The following is an 11,497-nucleotide window of genomic DNA, read 5'->3' as shown; positions in this document are numbered from 1 at the left end:
TTTCAGCTGGGTCCTCACGTGGGCTGGCTGAGACTTGCATCTTCCTTCTTGGGCTATGGTGCATTATTAAGGAGATAGCGGTGGTAAAACCCTTAGCACCTGGCATATTGTAGGCGCTCAGTAAATGTTGGCTGAATGCACCCTGCAGGGTGCTATGAATTCTACTGCCATTATCTCATCTGATTTTTACACAGTCCAATAAAACAACCATGAACTAAGATTATGAGCTCCCTTTTACAGATGAGGAGATGGAGGTGCGATGAGATCAACAGACACCACGCTGCCCCACTGACTCCTGCAGGCCCAGCCTCTGCCATACTCTGGAGTCCTTGAATAGCAAACCCTCGCCTGGCTCCCCTCGTGATAGCTCTGTGACCTCTGAGGCTAGGTGCAAAAGGCCATGAAGGCTGTACATGATAGTTCACACCTGTAATCCCAGGCCGAGGTAAGAGGATCACTTGAAGCCAGGAGCTTGAAACTAGACTGGTCAACACAGCAAGACTCCCATCTCTACAGAAAAATTTCATAATTAGCCAGACATGGTGGCACGTGCCTATAGTGCCAGCTACTCAGGAGGCTAAAGCAAGAGGATTGTGTGAGCCCAGGAACTGGAGGTTACCGTGAACTATGCGCCACTGTGCTGCAGCCTGGGTGACAGAGCGAGATCCTGTTTCTATTAAACAACAACCAAAAAAGGCCATGAAGCTGCTGCCTTGTTCATGAGATCACTGCTGTGGGAACCTTGAGCTGCCAGGGGCGAAGTAAGCCTAATGGAGTAAACAAATATTAAAAAGATAATTAGAACTGTGTTAAGTGTTTTGAAGAAGAATTATAGGGCACTAAAAGGGCTTAGAATAGTAGAACTTGATCTAGTTTGGGGGGTCTGGAAAGCTTCTCTGATGAAGTAATGTTTATACAGATATCTGAATGCAAAAGTGATAGCAGAGATTTCAAATCATATCTTAAATTAATCTGGAACTCCCTCTGCTGGTGTCTAGCTCAGGGAAAAGAATCGTTCTACATCCCCTGTAGAAGGATAGAGTGTAAGCTGTATTTTTGTTGTTGTTTGTTTTACCATGGGAAGTTGGTCCAAAGCTTTTTATCAAATATTCTCAAGGAGACCAGGAGCCCAGAAAGTTTAAAAAGCACAAATCTGGTCCAATTCTCTCGTTTGACAAATGCGAAGTCTGAGATACAGGGTGGGGAGAGGACCTTGAACTTGGCGGCTTAGGTAGAAGTAGAATCTAACTTGCTGTTGTCTTCACACAGCCTCTGGCTACTGGTATCCCCAGAGGAAATCTCCCTCAGGTTCCAGGAGGGGGATGGGTTTTCGGATGAACCCTGCAAAGCAACTCCCACTCAGGACAACCTGCTGCTAATATTAGACTAGAGGGAAGTGGCTCTGCCCACAGTGCTCAGGGCCCCACCTGCTTCCCACGCATAATAGAGTCTGCTGGTTAATGCCAGAAGGCGGATGTGATAGGTTGGCCTGGACCTGAGCCCTTTGGCTTCTGTTCAGACACCCAACACATTTAAGATCTGCGGTCAGATTAGAAAACAGACAAGGATTACAATTCATAATGTCTTGGATCCACTTGCCAAATTGGAATGCTTCTCGATAGAGGTTCAGATGCAGAGAAAAGAGCAATGCAATTAGGCCTTACAAGACATGGGCTCAAGCCCCAGGTAATAGATAAAAGCTGTTGTTTACTGAGCACCCACTGTGTGCTGTGAACTGCTGGACTTTCTTTTTCGTGTACTTTCTCATTTCACCCTAAGATAACCTCGCAAGGTTGACAGATGAGAAAACGTCTAGGCTCAAGAGAAGGGAAGCGACTTACCCAGGGTTACAGAACATGCAAGCGGCAGAGGGAGGATTTGTATCTGGGTCTCCTGACTCCCAGGCGAGGATTTCCCACCACACCACTCGCTGTTGGGCAGGCTGCAATGAGATCCAAAGGCAGCTTAGTTTACGGGGTCGGAACACAACCTTGGAGCCCACTTGCCAGAGCTCAACCCAGCCCCATCACCAATTGCATTGTGACCTCGGGCAAGTTACTTTACTTATCTTGGCTCAATTTGCTCATCTATTAATTGGTGATATAACAATAGCACCACCTGAACAGGGTTGTTGGGAAGATTGAGTGACACAGTCTACACAGTCAGCCTCCTGGGGCACAAAGCAGAGTGGAGAGAGTGTCAGCAGGGCAAATGGAAGATGTCCAGCACCTTACTGCGTGAAGCGTGATGTTTAGAACAGAAGCATTGGTACCACCTGGGAGCTTGCTGGAACTCTAGCATCTTTTCAACAGAGGTAAAGCCCTTGGGTTTGTTGCTATTTTTAGGGGGCTTATCTGTTCACTAACTGTACCATGTTATGTCATCAGCTGCTCACCAACAACAACAAGTAGATTTCTCTAGAAGGCACTTTTAATTTGTCATATTAGCTCTCTTCATAGGAGTTATTACATTCCTTTTAGAGTTTACTATGATCTATGGTAGATGTGGTATTTCAAGTATTAGTGAGGAACATGTGCCTAATTCAAGTAATAATTGGGACAACTTGATAACCATTTGGAAAAAATTCAAATCAAGTCCCATTGGAAAAAACTCAAACCAAGTCCCAACATCACACTTTACATCAAAATAAATTCCAAATGATCTAAAGATGCCACAGTAAATAAGAAAAAAAAGGGAAGGAAGGAAGGAAGGAAGGAAGGAAGGAATTTAATGATGAAAGTATTAAAAGAGAAAAACCAGAGACCAAATGGAAAATATTTCTAAATGTGACTATATAAAAAATTTTTGAATTCTGTAAGGCTTCCAGTATAATAGAAAGTCCAGAAACAAAAGGCAAGTCAGAAAAAGATATTTGCAGATACCCTTTACCCAGTATGTGAATCAACAGGGAAATGAAGAGAACAAACAGAAATAAAAACGGGCAAAGGATTTGAATAGACATTTCCCACCCAAAAGGATATAAATGGTTTATACATGTATAAACATATGCTCAATCTCTCTAAAATACATACAAAATAAACCTACCCTGAAATATTTTTTTTACCTATCAGACTGGCAAAAATGAAAAAGGTTATTAATTCCAGCGTTGGCAAGGATGTGAAAAAACACACTCTCATCCACTGTTGGTAGGAATGCAAACTAGTATAATCTTTTGGAAAGCAATTAGGCCACATTTATTAGAAATGTTAACATTAACATCTTTTTGATTTTGCAATTCCACATCTAGGAATCTGTCCAACAAACATAGATTCATAAGTGCTAAAAAGATATGCATACAAGGAAGCTTATGGCAGTATTGTATACAAAAGCACAAAGTTGGGAACAACCCAAATTTCCATCAAGAGATTATAAAATAAAATATTGCACATCCATACAATACCGTAATATACCACAGTGCTATTTACAAGCATGAGTTAGTTGTAGGCTTTTAACATACACGTGTTCAAGATGCATTGTAAAGAAAAGAGAAGCAAGTCGTGGAGCTATATGAATAGTATGATCCTATTTTTGTAAAATAATATATGTTAACATATGAAAGGGGAAAAATCTAAAGGAATATTTACCAAACCATTAACTATATTATATTTACTTCTGATGGGTGAGATTCTGTGGTCCTTTCACTTTTGTTCCATTTATTTGTTTTTCTCAACAAATATTTATTGATCACCTGCCATCTGGGAGCCAGTGTGCTGGATTCTGGGGATTTGAGGTAAACAATGTCCAAAGTCATTGATCTCAAGGAGTTTACATTCTATATTTCTACAACATCAGAATTCTTTAAAACAATCATTACCTTATTAGGGAAAAAAACACATTTAGAGTAAATATTGTACTCTTTTGAGATTATTTTACTTCTAAGCCTTTCTTATCTCCTGCCTAATCCACTCTATCAGTCTCTGGTCCTCCTGTCCCCCTGCTCTCTCCTTCCAATATGTTTCCTCCTTTTTCCTACAACGACCTAGACCCCACCCATCATTTCTGCCCAACTTGTAGCCAAGCTCTCCCATGAAGCTGTCAGTGGCATCCTCCAAACTGTGATATCTTCTTTTAAATTGATGATGAAAACTCATAGACCCCACTGTTCTGCAGTCATGTGGGATACCCTGGGAGCCATGAGGCCATGTTTCTATCATTCAACACACATAATGCCTAGCACACAGAAGGTACTTAGTAAATGCTGGCTGAGCCTGGTACCATGGCACACATGTATAGTCCCAGCTACTCAGGAAGCTAAGGCAGAAAGATCACTGGAGCCCAGGAATTTGAAGCTGCAGTGCACTATGATGGTGTCTGTGAATAGCCTCTACACTCCAGCCTGGGCAATAAAGCAAGACATCATATCTAAACAATTCAAAATTAAGAAAAAATTTTAATTTAAAAAAGTTGGTTGAGGCCGGGCGCGGTGGCTCAAGCCTGCAATCCCAGCAATTTGGGGGGCCGAGACGGGCGGATCATGAGGTCAGGAGATCGAGACCATCCTGGTTAACCCAGTGAAACCCCGTCTCTACTAAAAAATACAAAAAACTAGCCGGGTGAGGTGGTGGGCGCCTGTAGTCCCAGCTACTTGGGAGGCTGAGACAGGAGAATGGCATAAACCTGGGAGGTGGAGCTTGCAGTGAGCTGAGATCCAGCTACTGCACTCCAGCCTGGGGGACAGAGCGAGACTCCGTCTCAAAAAAAAAAAAGTTGGTTGAATGGCATTGTGTTGGCAATGAGGTGCATTGCTCAGATCACCCTTCAGGAGAACCTTTTAGGGGAAACATGGTTGACTGCGAGCTCCCAGTGGCTATGCCTTTGGATCCTTTGTGGTATCCTCTGGCTACTCCCAGTCAATGACCAAGCATGGTGTGGTATCAGAACCTGGCCACATCTGCATGATATAGGACACAATCCGTGCTTGGGAATCCCCCATCTGCCTGGATGAGACTTCCCCTCCTCACTTCCCACTCTCCTTTCTCAAGTATCAGACCTGCATCATGGTTTGAGGGCTCCCCATCCCTTTTCCCCTACTTTCCCCTTTCCCTCTCTTTTTTTGAGATGGCATCTCACTCTGTCTTCCAGGCTGGAGTGCAGAAGCGTGATCTCTGCTCACTGCAACCTCTGCTTCCCAGGTTCCAGCGATTTTCATGCCTCAGCTTACCAAGTAGCTGGGATTACAGGTGCACACCACCACACTGGGCTAATTTTTTTTGTATTGTAGTAGAGATGGGGTTTCACCATGTTGGCCAGGCTGGTCTCGAACTTCTGACCTCAAGTGACCCACCCACCTTGGCCTCCCAAAATGCTGGGATTACACACTTTACCTCTTTATCCTTTGTAGGTATTTTTCCCAGAAACAAACAAACAAACAAACATCTAGGCATCTGATTCTTAGAGGATCCAAACCAACACAGGGACCAATGAAAAAATAAAAAAAGGCTGGAAGAGAATTCATAAACAATAAGGTTATAGCTATACTTGCATAGAAAGATGTGCTGGATCTGTGCTTCACAAACTTTAATGTATGGTATGGTGAGTCACCTGGGGATCCTGTTGAAATGCCAGATCTGGTTAAGTAGGTCTGATGTGGGCCCAAGATGCCACATTTCTAACAAGCTCCCTGGTGATACCAGTGCTGCTGGTCCAAGAACCCCAGATTGGGCAGCAAGGTGCCAGACATCGTCTATTTGTCCCTGCTGTTTCTTTTCACCCTGTTCTGTGCCCTGGCAGGCTGACTGCATAAACTGTATCAGCAGGCTCCAAGCCTCTAGCTTCCAGTAGGGTTTACTAATGAGGGGCACTGGCAGGAGATCAGAGGGCAGGAGCGGAGTGAGGTCAGAGGTTTTTATTCATCTGAAGATAGCTCCCTACTGAGTTGCTGTGGGTTGACTCTGTCCCTCTACCAAAGGCTTTAGCTCCTATCAGGTAGGTCTCTGCAGTTTTCTCTCTTGCAGAATTCCAGTATCTGCTCTCCACTTATCCCCTTCAGGCCTGGGGTGCTAACAGCTCTCTACTATTACCAGCCCTGGAGTACTGCACCATCCCTCGTGGCTCTTAGTAAGTCCTGCCTACACTTCTGTAAATGGTCCTTTAGTAAGCATTCCCTAGCTCCTCAGCCAAGTGTGCCATCTGTTTCCTGGTGGGACCCTGGCTGCTACAAGCACTATCCAATGCAGTATTTCTATAAGAGCAGAAAACTGGAAACAAGCTAACTGTGCCTTGTTTCTGTTTGTGTGTTTGTTTGAGAGTCTTGCTCTGTCACCCAGGCTGGAGTGCAGTGGCACAATCTCAGCTCACTGTAACCTCTGCCTCTCAGGTTCAAGTGATTCTCATGCCTCAGCCACCTAGGTAGCTGGGATTACAGGTATGTGTCACCACATCTGGCTATTTTCTTTCTTTCTTTTTTTTTTTTTGTATTAGAGATGGGATTTCGCCATGTTGGCCAGGCTGGTCTTGAACTCCTGGCCTCAAGCAGTCCACCCGCCTTAACCTCCCAAAGTGCTGGGATTACAGGCATGAACCACCACACCTGGACTCAACTGTGCCTTATTCTAAAATGATTAAATGGGCTGGGCGCACTGGTTCACACCTGTAATCCCAGCACTTTGGGAGGCCGAGGCGGGTGGGTCACTTGAGGTCAGGAGTTCAAGACCAGTCTGGCCAACATGGCAAAACCCCGTCTCTACTAAAAATGCAAAAATTAGCTTGGCGTGTTGGTGGGTATCTGTGATCCCAGCTACTAGGGAGGCTGAGGCAGGAGAATCGCTTGAACTCAGGAGGCAAAGGTTGCAGTGAGCCAAGATCACACCACTGCACCCTAGCCTGGATGACAGAGTGAGACTCTATTTCAAAAAATAAAAATAAAATAGAAATAAATAAATAAAAGGATTAAATAGATTATAGTATATCTGCTGAATGGTGTTTCATGCAATCATTTCTTTATTTTTATTATTAATTTTTTTTGGAGATGGAGTCTCACTCTGTTGCGCAGGATGGAGTGCAGTGGTGCAATCTCGGCTCACTGCAACCTCCACCTCCCAGGTTCAAGCAATTCTTCTGCCTCAGGCTCCCGAGTAGCTGGGATTATAGGCACAAGCCACCACGCCTGGCTAATTTTTTTTTTGTATTTTTAGTAGAGACAGGGTTTCACCATGTTGCCCAGGTTGGTTTCGAATGCCTGAGCCCAGGCAATCCGACTGCCTCGGCCTCCCAAAGTGCTAGGATTGTTACAGGCAGGAGCCACATTGCCGGGCTGCAATCATTTTTTTAAAATGTAGCAGTCTGTATTTACCTACATGGAAAGGTGCCCAAGACATTTGTTAACAGAAAAAGAAAAAAGAAAAAAAAAAAAAAGCAAGATTCAGAATAGCATGCGTAGTATGAACCCATTCATTTACAAAAAAAAGTAAATTATCCATTTGTTAAGGCTTGGAATGCAAGTGACTACAATGCTCCTGAAAATAAACCTCACCAGAAAGAATGTGGGGAGGGATTTTCTAACTTAGTCTCTTTCTATCACTTGGTTCTGCTTTCTTTTGTGGTGACTTCACTCAGGCAGGCTGTCTTCAGGTGGTGGTGGAGTGAGCACCAGTTTGGCTTACAATATCCTGACATCCTGATAGCTGGCAACCTCAGCAGAGAGGGCCTCATTCTCAATTGCTTTAGCAAAAATCCTGGGCTGGGCCGGGCACGGTGGCTCATGCCTGTAATCCCAGCACTTTGGGAGGCTGAGGGAGGAAGATCACTTGAGGTCAGGAGTTTGAGGCCAGCCTGGACAACATGGTGAAACCCCATCTCTACTAAAAATACAAAAAATAGCCGGGCATGGTGGCAGGTGCCTGTAATCCCAGCTACTCGGGAGGCCAAGGCAGAGAACCACTTGAACCCAGGAGACAGAGGTTGCAGTTTGCAGGGATTGCACCGCTGAACCCCAGCCTGGGAGAGAGAGTGAGACTCCATCTCAAAAAAAAAAAAAAAAGTCCTGGGCTGAAGTCAATCAGGATATGTGCTAACCACTGAAGCACACAGACTGTGAGTACGGGAGAAAGGCTTCCCAAAAGAAAAAGGGTGTCTGGAGAGAATATTTCATAGTAGACATTTGTTATCCTTTTTGACTGCCCAGCATCTGAACCCCCTTCCTAGATTTGGGAGTCCCCTACCTTCTGAGGCAGAAACTACTTCCCACTATTATATGAGCACATGACCGAAGTTGGGCCAATCAGGCATTCCCACCTCAGCCTCTGAATCTGAAGCCAGTAATATCAAAAAGGGCCTGAACCAACCCCATCTTCCTACAGGGTGCACCTGTGGCATGAGATTTGGGTCATTGTTCCTGGCTTTGGGGCCTCCAGAACTGGTTCTCAGGCTCTCATGGATCTGTGAGCTACAGAAGAACCTTGTCGTAAATCTTGCAGCTTTTCCAGCACCTTGAACAGTGTCTGGACATAGCAGGCACTCAATACATATTTGTTGAGAACGGAAGACTGGAGTCCTACTCACAGTTCTCCTGCAGAATAGTCGTGGAGTCTTTGACAAGACACAACCTCTTTGTGCCTCAGTTGCCTCCTCTGTAACCTAGGGATGATCATCTGGGCCCTCCCCTGGTGGCTGGCAGGCCTGCAATGAAGATCAAATGTGGGTCTCCAACTTTAGAGTGCATCAGAATCACCCAGAGGGCTTGTTAAAATACAGGTTGCTGAACCCACACCCAGAATTTCTGATTCAGTAGATCTGGGGTAGGGCCAGAAAAATCTGCATTTGTAACAGTGTTGCAGCTGGTGCTGGTGCTGTTGCTGTGTGGGACACACTTCAAGGACCGCTAATAAAGAGAGAGAAGGTATGTATTTCATTTTCTTTGTGACCATTGTAAATGAGGTTGTGTTCTTAATTTTGTTCTCAGCTAGAATGTTATTGGTGTGTTGAAATGCTATTGCTTTTTATACATTGATTTTCTGTCCTGAAACTTTACTGAATTTGTTTATCATTTCCAGGAGCCTTTTGGCAAAGTCTTTAGGGTTTTCTATATATAGATTAATACTATTGGCAAAGAGAGAGAGTTCGACTTTTTCTTTTCCTATTTGAATGCCTTTTATTTGTTTCTCTTACCTGGTTGTCTGGCTAGGACGTCCAGTACTATGTTGAATAGGAGTGGTGAGACTCTTCTTCCAGTTCTCAAGGGGAAGAACTGGTTCCAGCTTTTGCCTATTTAATGTGATATTGGCTATGGGTTTGTCATAGATGGCTGTTATTATTTTGAGGTATGTTCCTTCAATACTTAATCTGTTTTGAGGGTTTTTATTATAAAGGGATGTTGGATTTTATTGAAGGTCTTTTCTGCATCTATTGAGATGATTATATGGTTTTAATTTTTGATTCTGTTTATATGGTGAATCACATGTATTGATTTGTGCATGTTGCGCCAACCTTGCATCCCAGAAATAAAGCCTGCTTGATCATGGTGAATTGACTTTTTGATGTGCTGCTGGATTCTGTTTGTAGTATTTCATTGAGGATTTTTGCAGCTATGTTTATCAGGAATATTGGCCTGAAGTTTTCTTTTTTCGTTGTATCTCTGCAAAGGACATGAACAGACACTTCTTAAAAGAAGACATACAAGCAGCCAACAAACATATGAAAAAATGGTCAACATCATTCATCATCAGAGAAATGCAAATCAAAACCATAATGAGATATCATCTACACCAGTCAGAATGTCAATTATTAAAAAGTCAAAAAACAATAGGTGCTGGTAAGGCTGTGAAGAAAACAGACTGTTGGTGGGAATGCAAACTAGTTCAGCCACTGTGAAAAGCAGTTTGGAGATTTCTCAAATAACTTAAAATAGAACTACTATTTGACCTAGCACTCCTACTACCAGGTACATACCAAAAGGAAAATAATTCATTCTATCAAAAAGACACCTGTATGTTCATTGCAGTGCCGTTTACAGTAGCAGGGATATGGAATCAACCTAAGTGCCCATCAGCAGTAGATTGGATAAAGAATATGTAGTATAGAGTCAGATGTAATGGCTCACACCTGTAATCCTGGCACTTTGGGAGGCCACAGCGGGCGAATCACTTGGGCTCAGGAGTTTGAGACCAGCCGGGCAACATGGTGAAACTCTGTCTCAACCAAAAATACAAAAAATTAGCTGGGTGTGGTGGCACTCGCCTATAGTCCTAGCTACTCGGGAAACTGAGGTGGGAGGATTGCTTGAGCCTTGGAGGCAGAGGTTGCAGTGAGTAGAGATTGCACGATTGCACTCCAGCCTGGGTGACAGAGCAAGACAGAGAGAGAGAGAGAAAGAGAGGGAGGGAGGAAGGGTGATAGGGAGGAAGCGGATAGGTACTGGAGCCTATCATGGGGAGGGGGGAGGGGGGAGGGATTGCACTGGGGAGTTATACCTGATATAAATGATGAATTGATGGGTGCTGACGAGTTGATGGGTGCAGCACACCAACATGGCACAAGTATACGTATGTAACAAACCTGCACGTTATGCACATGTACCCTAGAACTTAAAGTATAATAAAAATAAAAATAAAAATAAAAAAAAAAAAAAAAAAAAAAAAGAGAGGGAAGGAAGGAAAGAAATGTGGTGCATATACACGACGGAATAAGACGGAATACTACGGAATACTATGCAGCCATAAAAAATGAACGAAATCATGTCCTTTGCAGCAACATGGATAGAGCTGGAGGCCATTATCCTAAGTGACCTAACAAGAACAGAAAACCAAATACTGCATGTTCTCACTTATAAGTGGGAGCTGAACATTGAGTACACGTGGACACAAAGATGGGAACAATAAACGCTGGGGATCGCTAACCAGGGAGGGATAGAGGGGACTCTAGGCTGAAGAACCTCTTGGTGGGTATTATGCTTACTGCCTGGGTGACGGGATCGTTGGGACCCCAAGCCTCAGCGTCGCGCAATGTACCCATGTAACAAACCTGCACGTGTACCCTTTAATCTATAATAAAAGTTGAAATAAAAGAGAGAGAAAGGTACAGGAGGCGCTTGTAGCCCCAGCAGCCCGGCCCAGATGAAGGAGGGGCATTAAGGGCACTGCAGGACACTGTGAGGAAACAATAAACTTGCTCGTTCCTTAATTCAGCCGCTTCCTTATTCTGGAAGCGCAGGTTCAGCGCCAGAGGCTGGGGTGGGGTCAGCGGAGCCCGCTAGTAAAGTCAAGGCCCATGCAGCTGCGGACTCAGACCCGGGCCCAGGGCCCTGGCCGCAACGTGAAGAGGGGATGGGGTCGCCGCTCCCACCTCTGCCCTGGCAGGAAGTCTCTGGAGCTCCGGGACAGGGCGGCGAGCGGGCGCCGAAGAGGCAGAAGGGGACATGCGGGCCTGCAGCGGGGGCTTCTCTGAGCTTCCCTGGACTCCCGAGTGCGGGGACGGGAGGCGCGCAGCCCTGGCCTTGGCGCGCTCCCGGCACAAAGTAGGCGCGCGACCCCGGCTCCAGCGCGCTCCCGGCACACAGTAGGCG

The 11,497-nt window shown here is 44.8% G+C and overlaps 1 protein-coding gene across 1 annotated transcript in view; it reads right to left on the bottom strand.

The window, feature by feature from the left end:
* GALNT12 (polypeptide N-acetylgalactosaminyltransferase 12) overlaps positions 1-11,352 on the bottom strand; it is a 54,412-nt gene extending 43,060 nt beyond the window's left edge. The window contains exons 1-2 of the mRNA XM_011939524.1: positions 11,278-11,352; positions 11,015-11,184 (exon numbers count right to left, since the gene is read on the bottom strand). Of these exons, the coding sequence (XP_011794914.1) occupies positions 11,015-11,184; positions 11,278-11,352 (245 nt within the window). The remainder of the gene's footprint in view (positions 1-11,014; positions 11,185-11,277) is intronic.
* Positions 11,353-11,497: the final 145 nt, after the last annotated feature.

The sequence above is a fragment of the Colobus angolensis genome, unplaced genomic scaffold (assembly GCF_000951035.1).
Source record: "Colobus angolensis palliatus isolate OR3802 unplaced genomic scaffold, Cang.pa_1.0 Scaffold181, whole genome shotgun sequence".
NCBI classification, from domain to species: Eukaryota; Metazoa; Chordata; class Mammalia; order Primates; family Cercopithecidae; genus Colobus; species Colobus angolensis.
The sequence above is the reverse complement of the archived record's forward strand: the minus strand, read 5'-3'. Positions and strand labels throughout refer to the sequence as shown.